This window comes from Odocoileus virginianus, chromosome 14 (genome assembly GCF_023699985.2).
Source record: "Odocoileus virginianus isolate 20LAN1187 ecotype Illinois chromosome 14, Ovbor_1.2, whole genome shotgun sequence".
NCBI classification, from domain to species: Eukaryota; Metazoa; Chordata; class Mammalia; order Artiodactyla; family Cervidae; genus Odocoileus; species Odocoileus virginianus.
Window position 1 is genome coordinate 28,323,924 of NC_069687.1, and position 19,586 is coordinate 28,343,509.

General features: G+C 45.7%; 1 protein-coding gene across 6 annotated transcripts in view; it reads right to left on the reverse strand.

Annotated features, from left to right (window-relative positions):
• Window positions 1–19,586, reverse strand: part of MTMR12 (myotubularin related protein 12) — a 69,407-nt gene that overhangs the window by 35,054 nt on the left and 14,767 nt on the right. For 2 of the 6 annotated variants that reach the window (XM_070476538.1, XM_070476539.1), the window contains exons 2-5: window positions 5,648–5,708; window positions 3,110–3,252; window positions 1,673–1,745; window positions 706–836 (exon numbers count right to left, since the gene is read on the reverse strand). In XM_070476538.1, the coding sequence (XP_070332639.1) occupies window positions 706–836; window positions 1,673–1,745; window positions 3,110–3,252; window positions 5,648–5,708 (408 nt within the window). Of the gene's footprint in view, window positions 1–705; window positions 837–1,672; window positions 1,746–3,109; window positions 3,253–3,672; window positions 3,915–4,286; window positions 4,392–5,647; window positions 5,709–16,032; window positions 18,522–19,586 lie in introns of those variants that run through there. The other 4 variants (XM_070476540.1, XM_070476542.1, XM_070476543.1 and 1 more) reach the window with 4 other exon arrangements.

The window sequence follows — 19,586 nt, forward strand, 5'->3', positions numbered from 1 at the left end:
GAAAGATCAAGGGGATATCTAAAAAGAATGTCTAATAACTCACTGTAGCCAAAGCCAACAGATAAACTGGCCTCTCGCTAAATGCTTCCCTGGATGCATTTACCATGACAGTAGCAAGTCTTGAGACCTTCAATAGCTTAAGAGAAACCTTGGAACTTACAATAGTCACTGTAACCAGTTCACCCGGTTACACATCTCAATTTGCTGCAGCAACCAGATTGAGTAAGTGACCAAAAGCACAGGCTCATTTGGTGACTCATTTTGCCCATGACCATGTACCTCCACCTCCCTCCACATGCAACCATGACCTTCCGGATGTCAACTCCTTCATTCGGGAGTTGGGGGTTGCTGCTGCTGCTTTTGGAAAGGCTGTCGGGGTGGGAGAAGGGGACTGCTTCTAGCTGCTCCATCCATCTTCCCTTCCCTGACTGCCTTCTGACCCTGGTTTCCCACCTCCCACCCTCTGAAGGCTCTGGGGACAAACACGGTATGAATCGAAGGACTAAACATAGTATGTGCCATGATAATACTGTCCCGGTCTACCAAGTTCTCTCTCAATTCTAATCAAAGCACATGACGTTATAAGCAATTTCAGCTTTACAGAGTGAAAGGCTCCCCTCAACCTTCGTGCAGTGGAAGCGAGAACTGAGTAAGTGGGGAAAACCTGATGGGAAATAAAACCTAAAAACACATGCGACTAGTTACCCTTTTGACTTCCTCTTCTTTTGTGTACCTCAGACAGAAGTGGAATACCCGGAGGTCCTTACAGTGGATGACGAGCTTCTCAGGGTACTTCTTCAGCTGTCCAAAGAGAGTCTTTTTCTTCTCATCAAACACTGCAAAACAATGAAACCAAGACAGGAAGTCATGCTATAAGACAGGTTAATGCTAAAGAAACAAGGTAGACTGTTAACTTCCAAGGAGGCCTCTCAAGAGTGAGAGGAAAGGTGCCATCTTCTCAGTAGCCACTAGCACGGCCCCACCCCACCCAGCTGGGGCCTGTCCCACCCAGCAGGGGCCCGGGACTCTGCAACAGCCAGGGATCCTCTCTCCTCCTGAGGAAGTACAAGACCAAAATGGACCTGCCACTGTCAGCAGAATCAACTCCTGCAGAAAAACCAGCTCTGAAAGCTGAGATTACAAAAGATGGGAGATCATCAGGGACCTGACCTGGGACAGTCGACTCCCGGGTTTATGGCTAGGGCCCCTCCTGACCCTGACCCTGAGTTTGGACATCCTGGTGCTGGGAACTCCATAAATGGCTACTGAATAATTGCTCACAAAGCCTTGACTACCAAAATAGAGAAGTGATGCTAAGAGAGGCTTTGTGTAATCAGCAGAAGAGACAGCTGAGTGTGGAACAACAGACTTTTATAGGTTAGCCTTTAAAGTAAGACTTGCATAGCTAACACTGACATATGACCAACACCTAGCCTGTAATGGCACCGTGGAGTATTAGAAAGAACAGTTCACATTTAAGTCCAAGCTTCTCCAGCTAATAAGCTCCTCCTCAAATAAGCCACTTCACATCTCAGTTTTATCATCCATAAGATATGGTGATATCTTAAGATAAATGGGTGAAGAAATTTTAGTAAACTATAAAAGGCCAAAAAACAAAACCAACCCATCATTACAAGCTGTACATTCAAAGGCCTGGGGAACAGATACTCACCTCCATAAATCTGATCAACACAGTGGAGGGTAATGTCATTTTCTCCTATGACCTTATTCTTAAACTGCATTTCCTAAAAAATTCAAAAGGAAACAACTGTGATTCCTTGCTAAGCACTGTTAGACATTTATAGGCACAATGAATTTCTATCCCCAACTTGCATACTAAGAAAAATGAGAAGTGGGTGGGGGAAATGAGCAAAGGTGGTCAAAAGGTAAATTTAGGTTATATTATAAAATAAGTAAGTCCTGGAGATGTAACATACAGCATGGTGACTATGGCTAGTAACACTGCATTGTACATTAGAAAGTTGCTAACAGGGTAGATCTTAAAAGTTCTCACCACAAGAAAAAAGTTGTACAACTATGTGAGGAAATGGATGCTAACTAAACATATTGTGATGATCATTTCACAATATATACATATCCCAGATTCATCATGTTGTACATCTGAAACTACTACAATGTTATATGTCAATTCTATCTCAATAAAACTAAAGAAAAAATAAATGAAAAGGTATACACCCTAAACAAACAGGGAAATGTCACATCCGGAGGAAAAGGACAATGAAGTAGCAAAGTGTGTGAGAAATGTTGCGAACACTCGTTTTCAAACCCAGGCGGGACATGTCAGTCATGGGCTGCTTCCAGGCCGACAGGCCAGGCAGCTGCACACGCGCTGAGAGGCGCTGGGAGGTGGCATGCAGGTTTGGATTTTTCTGCCCAAACGCAGATGAGTGACAGGTGAGTGACAGAGCTATGAGAGGGCAGGAAGAAAACCCCGAGAGAGTCACATTTCTGCGAATGCTACCTTTGTGCAGGACTAGGACCGAGGCTGTTACCGCAGTGGCAGCACAGAGGCCCACAGTGTGAGGCAGCGAGATGCTGCCAGGGCCGGCCGACCGGCTTCAGTGACCGCACAGTGTGCTCGGAGGGGCGCGGACACTCCTTATCTCTCCTCTGCTCGCTCTTCATAAGGGGGACAAGTCTTACACAAGAATGCTGCTGCTGGGTGCAGAGCAAACACAAATCCAAACTCAAGTGCTGCATTCGGCACCAGTCTCATAACTGAGCTTAGTGCTAAATTTAAGGAAGAGTTCAGTACAGAGAAAACATGGGGAACCAGTGTACTTGGGGAGCTGTGATTCCCCCGGGTGATATGTACCACGCTGAGATACAGAAGAAACTAAAAAAGTTGACGGTGGACCTATGAGGTCCAATGCAGGCCAGCATGATGTGAGGTACTGGTGGAACTGCAGAGTGGTCCTCCCACTGAAGGGAGATCCCCAAGGAGGAAGAGAAGGTCGGCGGTGAGAAGGACTCTGGCCTTTGTGTTTACATGCATTAAGGGCAAGTTTCTGAGAAGCTGGGAAAAGACGACAATGGGGTCACAAAGGCAGTGCGACCCCAAACTCAGCCAGTTGCAGCTCACACGCACATCATTATCCGGGGCAGATTCGTTGTCGCCCAGGAAAGCAATCTTGAAGTCTGTGCAGACGAGCCTCCCGTAGATTCCACGCTGACAGGAATCTTCCTGGACACACTTCAGGACTGTGTTGGCTTCACACAGCAGTTGTTCACCTGATGGAAACCAAAACAACGCGTCCTGAGAGTCCTCAGGCAGGCAGTAGACGCTCCCCCGGCTCTGCTCCTGCACAGACAGACAGAGGCCACCACACAGCACAGGGGAGCTGCGAAACCTCGGGGGAGACAACGCAGAGTGGGGCCCGCGGAGAAGGGAAATCGCAATGATTCAGACAGAGCTTCACATGGGGCACTTCTATCTTCTCACCGTGAATAACGGACATGTCCAAACGGGTAGGAACGACCTAGGCTACACTGGCAGGCACAGATCTTAGTGCTTTTATTACTTGAACCCGAACAGACGTTCTGTACCCGAGCAGAAGCGGTACCCAAGCAAGCAAAGCCGGAAGGGCTGGCCGGCAAGCTCTGGAATGTAGCTCTCGGGCTCCCCTTCCTGCGAGAGTGCCCGTTCCTCACCCCGGAAAGAGGACGGGTGTGTGCCTGGCCCGGGGCTCTCAGGCAACTTCCTCAGGCCCAGGGGGTACAGCATGGCCGCACTCGGTCTGGCTCCACAGACAAGGATGGGAGGAAAACGGAGGTCAGAGGTTTGTGGGAAAGAAAGCCTGTTTCGTCTCTTTCTTCGCTGAGCGTGTTTCCTCTCACTGTGTCACCTTTCCTGCTCTCTCTGCAGACGCCCAGCAGCTTGAGAGCTGTATTTCCTGGTGACAGAGAGAGACAACTTCCGTCTCCAGTCAAAGAGATGAGGGTTTAGGGATAGGCAGGAAGCGGAGAGGCTCATGATGGCTGGATGGTAAGGATAGAAAAATAAAAGAAGGATACAGGGGAAATGAAAAACTAAGTATAAAATTAAAAAAAAAACCACCTAAGTGTAAATACCTTGTGACAAGAAAAAACATAATTTTCTCCTCATCCAATAGGCAACCATCTTCTTAAAATCTCCCCCTGGATTTTTCCTTCAATGTCTTTAAATTTACCCTTTGGCTCAAAATTCATCTATTCTAACTTTCAATATGAAAACAAAGAAGAATTTCAGATACTAAGACTATCAAGGGACACATAAAACGTTTCACCTTGTTTTCTTCTCTCTTCCAAGCTGTTAAATACAACAGAAATACAGAAAGATGGCTCCGTCACCAGGTCCAGCCTCTACAGGTCAGCGTCTTCAAACCACCAGGCTTGAAGAAAACAATGAAGGGCTTCACTGGGGTTTAAAATAGTCTCAGAAAAAGTGCCTTAGCTGAGTTCAAGGTAGAAGGCATGTGAGCAAGGCATTCTGTGCTTTCAACCCCTGGTGTAAAACTGCTTTAAAAATAAATAAATAAAACAGCTTTAATAGTGAAGCTCTCCCAAGGCCAGGCAAGCCATATGGGTCCATGGCAGGCACTGGAGACCCTGCCAGACTCATCAACCAGTACAGACAGACAGAGTTTTGGGTCATATGAGGCACGAGCCGGGAAAGATCTTAATCTAATCTAGGAACCCTGGACTGCACACTGAGACGAGATGTCAGGAATCCAGGGAATGCGAGAATGTACTTAACACTAAGCTGAAGACAAAAGTAAACTTCCGAATCTGTAGCCCAAGAAGAGGAAATAGAATAGGTTATATGGATTGAAGTTTAGACCATTTTTATAGGGAAGAGCTTTGACACTTAAAAACACTTTTTTTTAAAAGTTAGAGATTCTGATGTTTACCAAATAAGGTGGGTCAGTCAGAAACTTGTGCATATTCATATTGTCCCAATAAAAGGGAATAAAATTAAAAGAACCAGAATGAGGCTTCAATTGTTTTGGGATATGTACCTAAAATTACTTATGAAAAAAGCTGGGAAAAAAGAAAGCAGAAGAACTGAATGCACAACTCACAGGACAGCCCCATATACGGAGAGGCTACCCCACCAAGTAGTTTGTTTCTGAATTCAGAAATGATTAAAACTCGACTTACACTATAGACAGTCACTCTCCTCCATCTAAAAAAAAAAAAAATCCAACCAATCCAGTCTCCTTGGTGATGACAAACAGCAAGCCCTGGCAGCCCAGGGTTGGGGAGTTGGTTAAGCCCCACCAGGGTGGGATGTAAGGATCTAGAAGGGACCAGGATCTTCCGGATGCGGACCAGAATAGTTGATGGGGCCAAGTAAGGCAACTGAAAAAAAGACCTCATTTGCTTACAAAGAGGTGAGAATTTCCCACCTTTATTTTCATCTGCTGTGGGGAGGGGGAAACAAAAATTCTTTGCAGATGTTGTAACACTCAGTCCCAGGTGTGCGGTTACTGAACTAAAGACCTTGATATTCTGGTCCAACTCATTATTGTGACACTCGCTCTGGATGAAAACAAAGGAGTTTATAAATAGTGCTACTAGAAATGACATAATTTATCTCTGGCTTTGAATTGCACACGAGGAGGTACGACACGAACAAGACTGTTACCTGGCAACAAGTGAAGAGTTACTTCCTTCTCGGTTGCTTCCTTTTCATTTGTGTGAATTTCCTAAGAGAGAAGAGCAAAGGGTAATATATTTAAGGGCTCAAATGAATAACATAAAGCCATACTTTCAGAATACATGCTAAAACATCACGTTCAGCAGCTTTTTGTTTGACAAGCTAGGCGTTTTTTTTTAATTGAAGTATAACTGATTTCTCAAATGGTTAAGACTCCACCTGCAATGCAGGAGTCCTGGGTTTGATCCCTGGGTCAGGAAGATCCTCTGGAGGTGGGCATGGCAACCCACTCCAGTATCCTTGCCTGGAGAATCACCAAGGACAGAGAAGCCTGGCGGGCTACAGTCCATGGGGTCGCAAAGAGTCAGACACAACTGAGCAACTCAGCACACACAGCTGATTTACAATGTTAATAGCTTTTTAAAAGTAATTTAAAAAAAACTTTTAAGAAAATAGGTACATTTGGTTTGTTCTTTTTTTGGCAGCACAGCATGTAACATCTTAGTTCCCTAGCCAGGGACTGAACCCCAGCTGCCTGCAGGGAAAACACACGAGTCTTAACCACTGAATCACCAGGGAAGTACCTAAAGTATCTTTAACTAAAGAAGCCAACAGGTCAGGTCAATGGATTACACTAACGATTCAGAATTGACAATGATTAGGAGGGGCAGGGATGGGCACTTCCCACATGCAGGAACAGATGTCCCTCAGCAAGGCAAGGCAGCTCAAGCAGAGTCAGAGAGAGGATGGAAGACAGCCCAAGAATGATTCCCTTCTTCCTCCTGTGAGAATCAAGGATCAAAAACTAAAGAAGACTGCTGTGCTTCTGAGAGAAAATGGACCTGTGCAAAGGGCTTGAAGGTAAAAATGGGAAGCTATGAACGTATCAAGTCAATACCGATCCATCCACTCTGCAGCATGTGCATGCATGCTAAGTCGCTACAGGCATCTCTGACTCTGATCCTATGGCTTTTCTGTCCATGGGATTCTCCAGGCAAGAATACTGGAGTGGGCCGCCATGCCCTCCTCCAGGGGATCTTCTAGACTCAGGGATCGAACCCATATCTCCTGCATTGGCAGGTGTGTTCTTTACCACTTTCGCCACCTGGGAAGCCCTGCAGCACACTAGGGCTCAGAGAAGGTGGCTGGGAACATATTTGCTCATTCTAAGTTCCCTAAAACCACAAAACAGTGCCCCAGGATGCAATCATTTCTAGTAAAGAATCAAGGCCAGGTTCTTTTTTTTTAATTTACTGCACTGCGTCTGCACTGGGTCTTCATTGCTGCGTGCAGGCTCTCTCTAGTTGCAGAGAGCAGGGGCCACTCTTCGTGGTGCACGGGCTTCTCGGTGGGCTGGCTTCTCTTGTTGCAGAGCACGAGCTCTAGGGAGTACGTGCTTATTGCTCTGCAGAATGTGGAATCTTCTCGGATGACGGATTGAACCCATGTCCCCTGCACTGGCAGGAAGACGCTTATCCACTGGACCACCAACGGAAGTCCAAGGCAAGGTTCTGTCTCACTGTTTCTCAATTAACAATGTCTTTTCAAAGGCTTCTATCCAGGGTTCAGTGTTTACCAGATATTCAAAGATAACTAGCAATCCTTAATGAATGAATGGACCAAAACAACAATCATAAATGGCTGTTAACTTTGACTCAGTGGGGGTTACTTCTTTATATAGATTTTCACTACTTTACAATTATCCTCATACTAGAATATTCATGTTAGACATTCTTCTACAGGCATCTATAATATCACCTTTTAAGTATCCAAGTGCAGGCTTATCTCCCTCTAGATAACACTATTTTTCCAACTAGGGCTTGTATCTATCAATGGGTTGTAAATCAACTTAGTGGGTCAAAATCAAATTTTTCCACAAAAACAAAGAATAAAAAATATCATATAGTAAAACACTGGAGAAAAACAAAAATTGTTAAAAAGAGAGGCATGTTGTTGGGCCCCCTCATCAACCTACCACATCACCTGTGAAGAATTCTTGCCAAAATATCTAACTTCCATCTGCTTGAGCTGCTACCTACCAGTTTACAAGAACACTGGGACAGGAAAACATGTTAAATGACACCATGGGGATGCAAACAATCAAATCCTGACTGCAGGAGATTCTACAAAACACAACCAGTTCTGTCAATGTTTAAAAATGAAATATTTCTATTTTGTAGAAGTTTCTGGGTGGTATGAGTTTCCGGAAAATCTGTTGATTCAGATTAAAGCCCCCCAGTACTAGAAGAAACCACGGTACAGCTGAGGCTGAAGAATGAAGTTGTGGCGTCTTCAGAGAACCCGCTTTGTGCCTGGTCTGTTTTGGAGATGACTATGATTTCCATCCCAGGAGACGCCAATAAATGAAGCCTCCCTGACGCAGTGCCTCTCAAAGCTGTGGAGCATCAGGTCATCTGGGGAGCTTGTTCTTCACCTCCGCAGACACTCAGGCCCCACCGCAAGCCTGAGGAATCAGCGTGTGAGGGCCGCAGCTGAGTCTCTCATCTGTGAACGCTCCCCAGACGACTCTGACACACTGCTCCAGGTTACACAAGAGACTGTTTTTTGCATATGTAAATGCTAGGTGTGGATTTGGTAATTTAGAAATTCTCATTGAGAGTTTTCATCATCTGTCATTGACAAAGAACTAAGTTAAAGCACAATTATTTTTGACAGGTTTATCGTCTTTGAGGAAAGCAAAGCTATGCGTTAAATTCAATCAGCTGTTAGAAAACTAGCAATCATCTTTAGTGCTTGGAATTCAGTTGAAAAACTGAAGCCAGGACACAGAAGACTGCCTTATTTGTTACACTGTCCACAGAAGTATCACCTTCCGACTTAAAGACTTTATACTATCTCAAATTACCTATGTACATCAATTCTTGAAATGGTTAGTGAAATCCTTTGTTTACATCCCATGAACAAGGCAATCAGGAGACATCTTTCAGGATGGTCCCGCCCAAAACTCCCTTGTCTTGGACAACTGTTACCTGCTCCCCTAATCTCTTTCCTGGGGAGAACCAACCACGCCTCTGGCCCACAGTTCCAAGCATCACACCGGTATCTTTATAACAGATTCCCTTGTGAGCCAAAGCTAGCTACAGTGATTCTGCTGACCATCACCAACGGTACTGACTTCGGTCAACTGCACCAACTACAGACAAACCAGAGATGACAGAATTATGTCATGCAACATGTCAACGTACAGTATTTCCAGGGCTACAGGATTAGGAACCGACATCAGAGACACCATCTCACACGAGTAAGACTGGCAGGAATCACATGCCAGACCCAGCACCTGCCGCTTCAACTGTGTGGATTTTAGGTGAGGACGTATGAGGCCTCCAGGCTGGAAAGCCTCCCAGGTTTCGCCATGATTCGAGCGGAGAGAGCCCCCCCGAATGGCGCGCCTCAGCTGCTACCCCCACAATCCTCCATGACCTCTCAGGGTGTAGGGGCGCATACTACTCCCCGCTCACATACCAGGAAAGCAGAAACTGCCTTAAAAACAGAACACCCCCGGGACTTCAAGTGGGTAAGACTCCCACCTCCACTACAGGAGGTGCAGTTTGGTCCCCAGTAGGGGAACTAAGATCCTGCGTGCCAAAAAAAAAAAAATCCCACAATGTTCTTAGCCTTGTCATTTCCAAACTAAGTCGTACAGTGTATGTATTTCTGCACACACACACACACACACACATATATATACACACACACACACATGTACTGCTGTTTAGTTGCTAAGTTGTGTCCGACTCTTTTCAACACCATGGACTATAACCCGCCAGGCTTCTCTGTCCATGGGATTGTCCAGGCAAGAATGCTGGAGTGGGTTGCCATCTCCTTCTCCAGGGGATCTTCCTGATTCAAGGATTGAACCCACATCTCTTGCATTGGCAGGGGGGTTCATTATCACTGAGCCACCTGAGAAGCCTATATATATGTGTGCAGATGTATAAAAAAGCAGAGGATGCTAGGCTTCTAAAGATAATTGAGGTTTGTACATGAAAAAGGAGAAGGAGATTTATAAGAAACAAAGGTAAGTGAATGAATCTCTACCAAGTGCTAGGTAAACAGGAGCTCACAGCCCAGTGGGGAGATGAGACAATACTAACACACTGCACCGCCATATGCGCTAGGATGATGATTTAACGAAGGCGCTGATGGGGGCTCCAGGAACACAGAAGAGGTGCCAACAGAGGGCAGGGTGGGGGGAAGGGCAGACTGTTCAAGCGCGTGCTTCCTGGAAGTGGCTCACAGGAGTGTGCAGGAGTCCAACAGACGGACCAGCAGAGGGAGGAGGAGAGGAAAGAGAAGGTACAGACATGGTGACCAGGAAGGCCGTTTTAAGGAGTCTGGGCTTTATCCTGTGGGCTGTGAGGAGCAAGGAGTTTAAGCAGAGGAATGCACTAAACACATGGTGTTTACTATCTGCATCAAGTGTCCTTCAGGTAACAGCACAGGACTAAGTCAGAAACCTGGGTGGGTTCTGGCCTACAGAGCAAGCAGGACCATCTGGGCAAGAGTCCTGGCCTCGGGGTGCCCACTGAAGAGAATGGAATCAAGAGCTGCACTGCCTGCCTTATGATCACATCATGACAGCGCAGTGAGCCTCAGTCACTGTGCTCTCAAAGGAGGCAGGGTCCATGGTGCCTCGTCCTCACTAGAACGGCAAAGGAAGACTCCTGCAGACCAGCCCTCCATTCTAAAACATGGGCGCAACAGGGCACCACGATCTCAGAGGGGAGAAGATAAATCTACCAGGAGCATTTCCTCGGAGAAAAAAAAGGAAAGGACTGGAGACCTTTCCCCTCGTGGAAAAAGGGAAACTGGAGATTCACCCTTGTCTTTTTCAAATGCCCCAGAAGCTTATTACACATTTTTCACTTTAAGAGTAGGGACTCGATCGGGTGGAGAGGGAGGTGGGAGGGGGGACTGGGATGGGGAATACATGTAAATCCATGGCTAATTCATTTCAATGTATAACAAAAACTACTGTAATGATGTAAAGTAATTAGCCTCCAAAAAAAAAAAAATTATAAAATACTATACACTTCCAAAAAAAAAAAAAAAAAACTGCATCCTATATGATAATATTCATACACAAAAAATAATGACCATGGACACACCAACATATTAGCTGCAGATGATATCATCCATGGTTTTTATTTTCTCTTTTCTACCTCTCTGCATTTAAATTTTCTATATCAAAGGCATGTATTTTCCAATTTTTTACTATGGTAAATATACCTAACATAAAATTTACCATCTTAGCCATTTTTAAATGTACAGTTCGGTAGGATTAAATACATTCATAATGTTGTTCAACCATCACCACTACCCATCTTCAAGACATTCTTCATCTTGTAAAACAGAATCTCTGTCCTCACTAAACACTAACTTCCCATCCCCTCCTCCTCCAGCCCCTAGCAACCTCCATTCTACTTTCTGTTTCTATGCATTTTGCTATTCTTTGTACCTCATATAAGTGAAATCACATGGTATCTGTCCTCTTTTAACTGACAGTTCACTTAGCAAAATAACCCATTGTAGCAAATTGCAGAATGACCTTTCTTTTTAAGGTTGAAAAATATTTAATTGTATCTCTCTCTCTCTCTTTCTCTCTCCCCCTCCCTCTATATATATATATACACATATATATATATACACATATCACATTTTGCTTATTCATTCATCTGTCAGTGGACATTTGGGTTGCTTCTACACCTTTAGTTACTGTGAATAATGCTCCATGAAAATGAGTGTACAACTATCTCTTCAAAAACATATTTTTTTTTCAGAAAAAAAGTATTTAATAAATAAAAAATCTGTTTTCTTTAGTTGCCTCCAATGTAGAACCAAGAAGAATCAGATATATAATAAATGCATAGTAACTAGGTGAATAGTGCTATTTTAAAACTCTGTTCTTTCAAAAGGAAATTAAAATAAAGGGAAAAATGTTTTATTAAAAAAAAAAAAAAAAAAGAGTAGGGACTCCTTGGTACTTCCCTGGTGATCCAGAGGCTGAGACCCAGTGCAGCCAAATAAATAAATGAAAATAAATATATATTTTAAAGAGTAGGGACTCCTCCTCTTCTCTGGAATAACGTTAAATACATTCTGACGCTGGCAACAAGTTGCTGACCAGACACTGACCTGAGAAAAAGGAAACCCACCAAGTAGCCAGGTCGTGGAAGAGCCACATGTCTCATGAAATGTGCGGGACATTTCAGCACAAGAGGCGGCGGCAAAAAAACCACCAAGATTCCTAACAGTGCTTGACTTCCTAATAAAGCTGCCACTATTCATCAGACTTCCTTCAGCTGCAGACAGGGAGAGGAGAGGTCAGAATAATGCAGTGAGAGACACACTGGTGCCGACAAGCTGGCATTCAACAAAAAGAAGTCTAACCACCCAGTGCAAGTGAGCCCTTGCCTCGAATGCCACTAAACAACTTTGTGTGAGGGTGTTCTGAGCCGTTCAGTTGTGTCCAACTCTTTGCAACCCCATGGACTGGGGCCCGCCAGGCTCCTTCATCCATGGGATTTTCCAGGCAAGAATACTGGAGTGAGGTTGTCATTCCCTTCTCCAGGGGAGCGTCCCAACCCAGGGATCGAACCTGGGTCTCCTGCATTGCAGGCAGACTCTTTACCATCTGAGCCACCAGGGAAGATTAAACAAGTAAACAGCTTTACTTGTTCAAAGCACAGACCATACAGCAACCTCAGCTATTTGAAACACTGCTGAAAATCCCAAAGTGAAAAAAGACTTCTGAGTGGTGAAGACAGGGGTGTCCAAGTTTGTATACAGCAATCAAGGCCCTCCACAAGCTGTCAGTCTCAGCATCCACTTCAACTGCACACTCACATTTATTAAGCTCTATGATGTGCCAGATAAGTACTTGTCATAAGTATCTCATTAATCCGCATAACATGAGAATTGATATTGCTTCCATTTTACAGATGAAGAAACTGAGGCTTAAAGAGGTTCCGGAACTTCCCTTTAATAGGAAAATAAGTCACTAACCAAGGGTTCATCCCAAGCCCTGACTAACTCCAGAGCCCAGATTCCTTGCTGCTGTGTTCCAACAAACATGGTCTCTAGTTTCCTACCACAGGAGAAAAAACACGGTCACATCCACTGCGTGTAACAGAAAACCAGTCTCCTGCTACAAAACTCATTAGAACAAATTAGAAAAATTCCCTTACGAGAACTGTACTCCACTGTACAAGGCTTTGCCTTGTACAGGACAAAAGCACATGAAGGCAAGTGTCAGCTGTGCTCCGAAGAATCTGCTGAGAGACTGCAAAGCAACCTGGTTGTTTTCACTCCATTGGTTCTCAGAGAGTGTTTTCTCTAGTGTCTTACCAAGTTCATATTCAGGATGCACACATCTCAAAAGTGTGGTGGACCTAGAATCCTGGCAAAGGCACAAGAAGGGAAGGGTCTGCAGGTTGACCACTGACCTTGAAAAGGATGGGGTGGGGGTCTCTACCATGAAGCTCTCCTAGGCCAGATGCTTGTAAATGTTCACGTCACCCCTTCACTGCTTACAAGGGCTCTGAGTCAAAAACCAAAGTTGTTATTCTCAGTTTAATTTCATCCAGGCAGAAGGGCAAATTCCAAGAGGCAACATAACATCCCTAAAGGTTCCAAAACACAATTTCTTTCGATCACATCTGGCATCAAGTGCTAAAAAGACATAATACAAACATTTTTATTTCCTCCAAGTCACTCCACTGCTCTAAAGTGGACACTTAATACTCTGTTTTTTCTGCCGAAATAGAAAATTGGAGAGGGAAGATGCATTTGTAGCTACATATTAGGTGGCAACCCATGTGTATCTCAGAACAAAATTTACTTTTTTTTTTTTTTAAAGCAGAGTTGTATTTTTAAAACAGCATTATACTAGGAATTTAAGTTTTGTCTTTCCCCTGGTTTCTCCAATTTTGTCTCTGTGCATGTATTAAAAACAATACGGACTTGAGGCAACAGTCCAAACCTAGCTCTGGTACCTACAGACATGAACTTGGGCTTGCCATTTAACCTGACTGAGCTTGGTTTCCTCCTGTGTGAATGGAAACAACACAACCTAGTATGAGGTTTTGAACAGAAATGGGTGTAAACACCTGGCATACATATTCAGTAAACGAGATTTGTTGCAACTATCGGACTGCGCAGAATCTGTCCTTCTTGATTCCTTTCTTTTTCTCTTCCTTTCCTCTGATGATTAAATAAAGATTTCAACATACTACTTAAGAGCTGTAATTATTGAAGATTCTGCATGAGCAGAATAATTTCTGTTTCTCTTGTCAATCCTGTTTCCCACATTAAAGGAAACTGACTCCACTCAGGATACTTCTCAATTCTTTTTTCTGTGGATCAGAAAACTCTTGCAAAAAAAAAAGAAAACTCTTGCAACTAGCAACACCCAGGCTGGTCCTAATTCCATTAGACTTTGACTACACAGGACTATCTGAAGTCATGGAAAAAGAAATGGCCGTTTTCTATTAATAGGACTTGTTTTCTACAATGAGTTAGGTCTGGTCATTTGGTGTCTTTTCTTCTGCAATAGAAAGTACTCTGAACCCACTTACAAGACCAAAAGAGCAAGCTAACAGCTTCCTTAAGAGAACACCACATCTGAGGAAGAGACTACTCAGGCACAGTGAGAAAAGGAGTTTTCTCAACTGCCGAGTTTATTCAAAGTAGGGTAAACTGAGAATCCCCTGGTGGTCCAGTGGTTAAGACTTGATACTTTCACTGTCGTGGGCCTGGGTTCAATCCCTGATAAGGGAACTAAGATCACACACATACACAAAGTAGGTTAAGCTACTGAAGTTTGGTGACAAACTGAGAATAAAAACTTATATAAGCATTTTCACACTGGAATTTAAAGAGTCATACTGCAGGCTAATATCACTAACATCTAGTATCCACATCACTAACATCTAACCTGTCTCTGTTCATCATTCCAAAAACAGTATAAATAAGCACCATCACCATCAACCACCCCTTCACCCCTGAAATCAAAATATACCTAGTCCTGAGAAGAGAAATTATTGAGGGGACTCCAATAAATCAGGCTGTGTAAACAGGAATGAAAAGGAAACCCTTTCCTAAGAAAAAAAGCGAAATTTTCCCTTTTCTCTGGGAAGCCACCTGTACAGGTGGGAGAGAAGTCAGGGAATGCAGAATGGAGAGTTCTCACATCTTACAGCTCCTTTGCCTACATATTTTTATAGTACTTTTTTTGGACTCTGTAAGAAAAACACAGAATGAACTAACAAATATGGAGATAATATTTTAATATTTCAAAGTGTTTTCTCTTTTTTTTGAGAAATAAAGAGTTGTAACATCTGCTGTTGCTGATCCTGGGGGAATGAGCATAGCTGAATGGAGAAGAGGGGAAGTGATTAACAATAAGGCACAGCCCACGTCTGGATGCGCCAAGGGTTACAGGACACAATGAAATTCCCACGTGTACCTCCTCCTCCTGATCAAGCTGAATTCTCAACGCGTAATAGGCTGCTGTCTTCTTGGGCAAATTTACTGGGTGAGTGATTAAAGGCTATCCAACTTGACCTTTACAACTGGATGAGAACATACAATCTCTTTCTTACTGACATCACAAATTACTCCACCGTGACTCAGGGGTTGCTGGTAGACTGCAGAAATCACAAGTGTCCACTCTGTGAACGTCAAAGCGGCTACTCTCGAGGGCCAGCCCTTATGGAGGCTGAGAGGTGAACAACAGTAACAAACATTTCTAGAGCCTTACGTGCCAGGCTCTGCTTAAAGGGCTTTATACTTATTGACTCATTTAATCCTCACAGCAAGCCTTTAGGGAGGGTGCTTGTTCCCACTCTTCCCTCCACTCTGCAGGTGAAGACACTCAGCTAGCATGTGGTGGAGGTGGAAGTCAAACCTGACAGCTGGCTCAACCTGAGTTCTTACACGAGGCCACGTTACTTCTGCGGAATAAAGGAAAAAAGGAACACAGCACAGGAAAATCACGGAATGTATTGCTAGACAAGCATCACTGAAAGAACCCAAAGTGTTTGTTGTTCAGTCGTGTCTGATTCTTTTCGACCCCAAGGACTCTGTCCGTGGGGTTTTCCAGGCAAGGATGCTGGAGTGGGTAACCACCCCCTTCTCTGGGGGATCTTCCAACTCAGGGGTCGAAGCTGGGTCTCCCACATTGCAGGCAGATGCTTTACCATCTGAGCCACCTGGGAAGCCCCAGGAAAAGCCTCAAATCGTTGTGGAGAGGGAAAGAGGCTGAAAGAAAAAAAATACGTCTACCCCTAGGAGTAATGGCCACTGTGTGGGGAAGAACTCGGGGGCTCCCTCAACCCCAGCTGAGAGCTCACCTCTTACGACGTATTCCAGTCCATCCTCCAAGGCCGAGGTCTCCGAGTGCCACTCCAGCCAACCCTGGAGAGTTCCGTGAGAACCTTGTGCGGTCCGCACTCCAGGAAAGGCCCCAAGGCAAATAACACAGTAAGGTCTGGGCTGCCCTGCGCTTCCCTTCAAGAGCATGTCATCCAGGAGTCCCATTTACACCTCCTTCCCCTTCACCCTCGGTATCCAGTCTTTGACCAAATCCTATCGGTACTGCCTATTACAGATACCCAGAGCCCATGCTCCTCTCTGACCTCCACCAGGACCAGCCTAGTCCAGGCTCTCGCCGTCTCCCACGTGGACCAGTGCAGCAGCTTTCCAACTGCTCAGCCTGCATCTGCCCCTTTGGCACCTGCTGCCCACCCTGGAGGGGCCGTGACCCTCAGGACACAGCCTGCTCTGGGTGACTGCTGAGAGAAGGACAATGACCTGACAACGCCCGCCAGGCTCTGCACAGCCTCGTCCCTGCCTCCCCATCCAGCCGGGTCTCCCACACCCTCCCCCTCAGTCTGCAAGTTGGCCACACGGGCCTTCCGTCAGCCTCTCGTACCTGCCGAGCTCCTTCCTGCCTGGAGTCCAAGCCCCTGCATGGAATGTTTCTCCTCTCTGCCCTGTGAGTTTCTGTGCACCCATCAGACCTCAGGACAAGGGTCGTTTCCTCTGGGAAGCCTTCTCTGCCATCAGGTTCTTTAGGCCCCGTGTATCTCTCCCTCTTAGCACTTGTCACAATTGCAGGATCACATCTGTTTATGTAATTATTTAAGTCTCTCTCCCCATCAGTTTATAAGCTCTTTTGAGGGCAGGCTCTCTGTTTTTCTGTTCATCATATTGCCCCAGAATCCAGCGTGTGTGCATGTGCCTGCTAAGTTGCTTCAGTTGTGTCTGACTCCCTGTGACCCCATGGACTGTAGCCCACCAGGGTCCTTTGTCCATGGCATTCTCCAGGCAAAAATACTGGAGTGGGTTGCCATGCCCTCTTCCAGCAGATCTTCCTTACCCAGGGATCAAACCCATGGTTCTTATGTCTCCTGCATTGGCAGGTGGGCTTGTTACCACTAATGCTGCCTGGGAAGCCCCAACACAGGCCTTGTAAACAGCAAGTGCTCAAAAGATTTCACTGAGTAATTTAGTTAATAACGACTTTAAGTAACGAGAGGTTTTTAAACCACTCCAGCGGGGGCCAGAGAAACATTTGGAAGATTAAGAAACAATATCTAGGCTTGGGCATTAACATGAGCGGCATCACCAAATGCTCTCATGTTACTGGAAAGAACATTCCATTGAAGACTGTCACGCATATGATACTCATCCAGAAAGACTGGAAGTCGTGAAGCCTGTCCAGTGAGAGAGGCAGGGCAGCAGCCACCATGGATGGACTTGGTGTCCTCCTAGGATCTCACAGGCAATTCAACCAGCGTCCAGGGACGGCTGCATCTACCCTGTCCCTGTTCTCTGGAGAAGTGGGAGTTTCTTAACTGTCACCTGGTTTCAGCCAAGGGCCCTGGGCTTCCCCTTAACCCTCTGCTCCTTCTAGCCTAGGACCCTTCAACTGTGACACTCCCTGCCCAGCTGCCTTATCAGCAAATGGCCACAGCCTTATTTCCGGAGCTGGACATGTGGGATAAAAGCCCTTACTGACCCCAACTGCATATCATGTTCAATGTATAAGAAAAGAAGGTTAGGAAAGTACAGTTCTTTTAACAATCAAGCAGAACTGGTTCTACTAGTTATGCTGACAGACTTTTTTCTCTGCCACAGGCCCGGAAAGAACTCAATTGGAAAGTGATGCAAATTTTCAACAAATGGGGTGTTAACCAGGGCCCCTGTGGTTTGTGCAGCACGTCTCTGAGTTCTGACAGAGCTTGCTATTAGACACAAGAGAGTAGCAGACACTGCCAGCTGGCGCTGGTCACAGAACGTCCAAGTCTTCAAACCCGGGAATCCAAGAGGCCTGAATTCAGTCAGAACAGCGGCTTGAAACAAATGGAGGGCAATTATGCCAGAGGGGTGGGATCAAGGTTGGGTTTTTTGGTTAATTGCTTATTTCGATATTTACCCCAATGCTATGGCTCCCTGTTTGTTTGTTTTAAAAGGGGATAAGGGGCATAAACAGCAGGTCTTCCGGTTTCCGTACATTTTATCCCACAGATCAAAAGGAGCTACCTCTGTTCCTGCTGCGCTTGGACAATCAGCAGTTCCCAGGACTTGCTGCCCCGACGTGGCCTGGGAGCCCTGCCCCGCACTGAGCCAGAAGCACACCCACTGTGGCCACTTGCGTGCCAGACAAGATGTGAGAACTGCCACCCATTCTCCAGCAAGCTTGCTGGAGGCACGCTCACTGGGACCCACCTCACACAGCTGGCCCAGCATGGATTTCTTTTCCGTTTTTTTAATTGTGGCAACATAATTATGTTAACTATAATTATCTAATAGTTATATATATAACTATATATATATATATATATAACTATAACTATAGTTAACATGTTAACTATATTCCACTGCACTGTTCAGTGGCACTGTGTACATCTGCCTTGTTGTGCAGCTGGCCCAGCATTTAAAAGGCGTCCACCTGATCGCTCAGACTTTCGTCTCTGAGGAGGAATGGCAGAGAGCACAGGGCTGCAGTGAGCCTGTGGAGCAAAACCGGTGAGTCAACACTCGAGCTGTGTGTCCTCAGAGCTGGAAGGTGGACCTGCCTCCAATGGATACTGACTGATTTCAACGAACAGCTTCCAGTAGGCTAACCACCAAACGCCTGGGATAGAAGATGGAGAATTGACTTCAGCATTCAAGACATTTAAACTGACACATAAAGAAATAACAACTGGAAAACTAGGGAATCAGTGCTATAAATATTCATTCATTATGCTAAGTCACTTCCGTCATGTCTGACTCTCGTGACCCCAAGGACTGTAGCCTGCCAGGCTCCTCTGTCCATGGGGAGTCTCCAGGCAAGAATACTGGAGTGGGTTGCCATGCCCTCCTCCAGGGGAATCTTCCCAACCCAGGGATGGAACCTGTGTGTCTTACATCTCCTACACTGGCAGGCGGGTTCTTTACCACCTGTGCCACCTGGGAAGCCAGTAACATATTAATAGAGGCTGAAGGTGTCAGAAGGTTCTCTTTCTACACGTCATCTCGTTTAACCCTCACGGCTCTTGACTGTCATTACTGCTCCTATTTTAGAGATGAGGAGAGTGAGGCTGACCAAGGGTACGTGAAGCGAGACCTGAGCCTGGGCCTGCCTGCCTAGCGCCATGCCCCTCACTACAACAATTCAGTGCCTGCCCGCCAACCACATCCTCCCCAGCAACACTGGCCCCCCCCCCCCCCCCGGCCTTTTAGACACTCCTTCCCTGATCACACCGTCCTTCCTCAGGTGCCTGCTGTACCAGCAAAAGAAGGCGTGAACGCAGCGCACAGCCCCCCTCCCCAGAGCGCACGGGGGTCCGACCGCAGCGCAGGCAGCGATGACGGCACATGTGCAGTGCTACACGGGGGGCGGGGGCGGGCAGGCCAC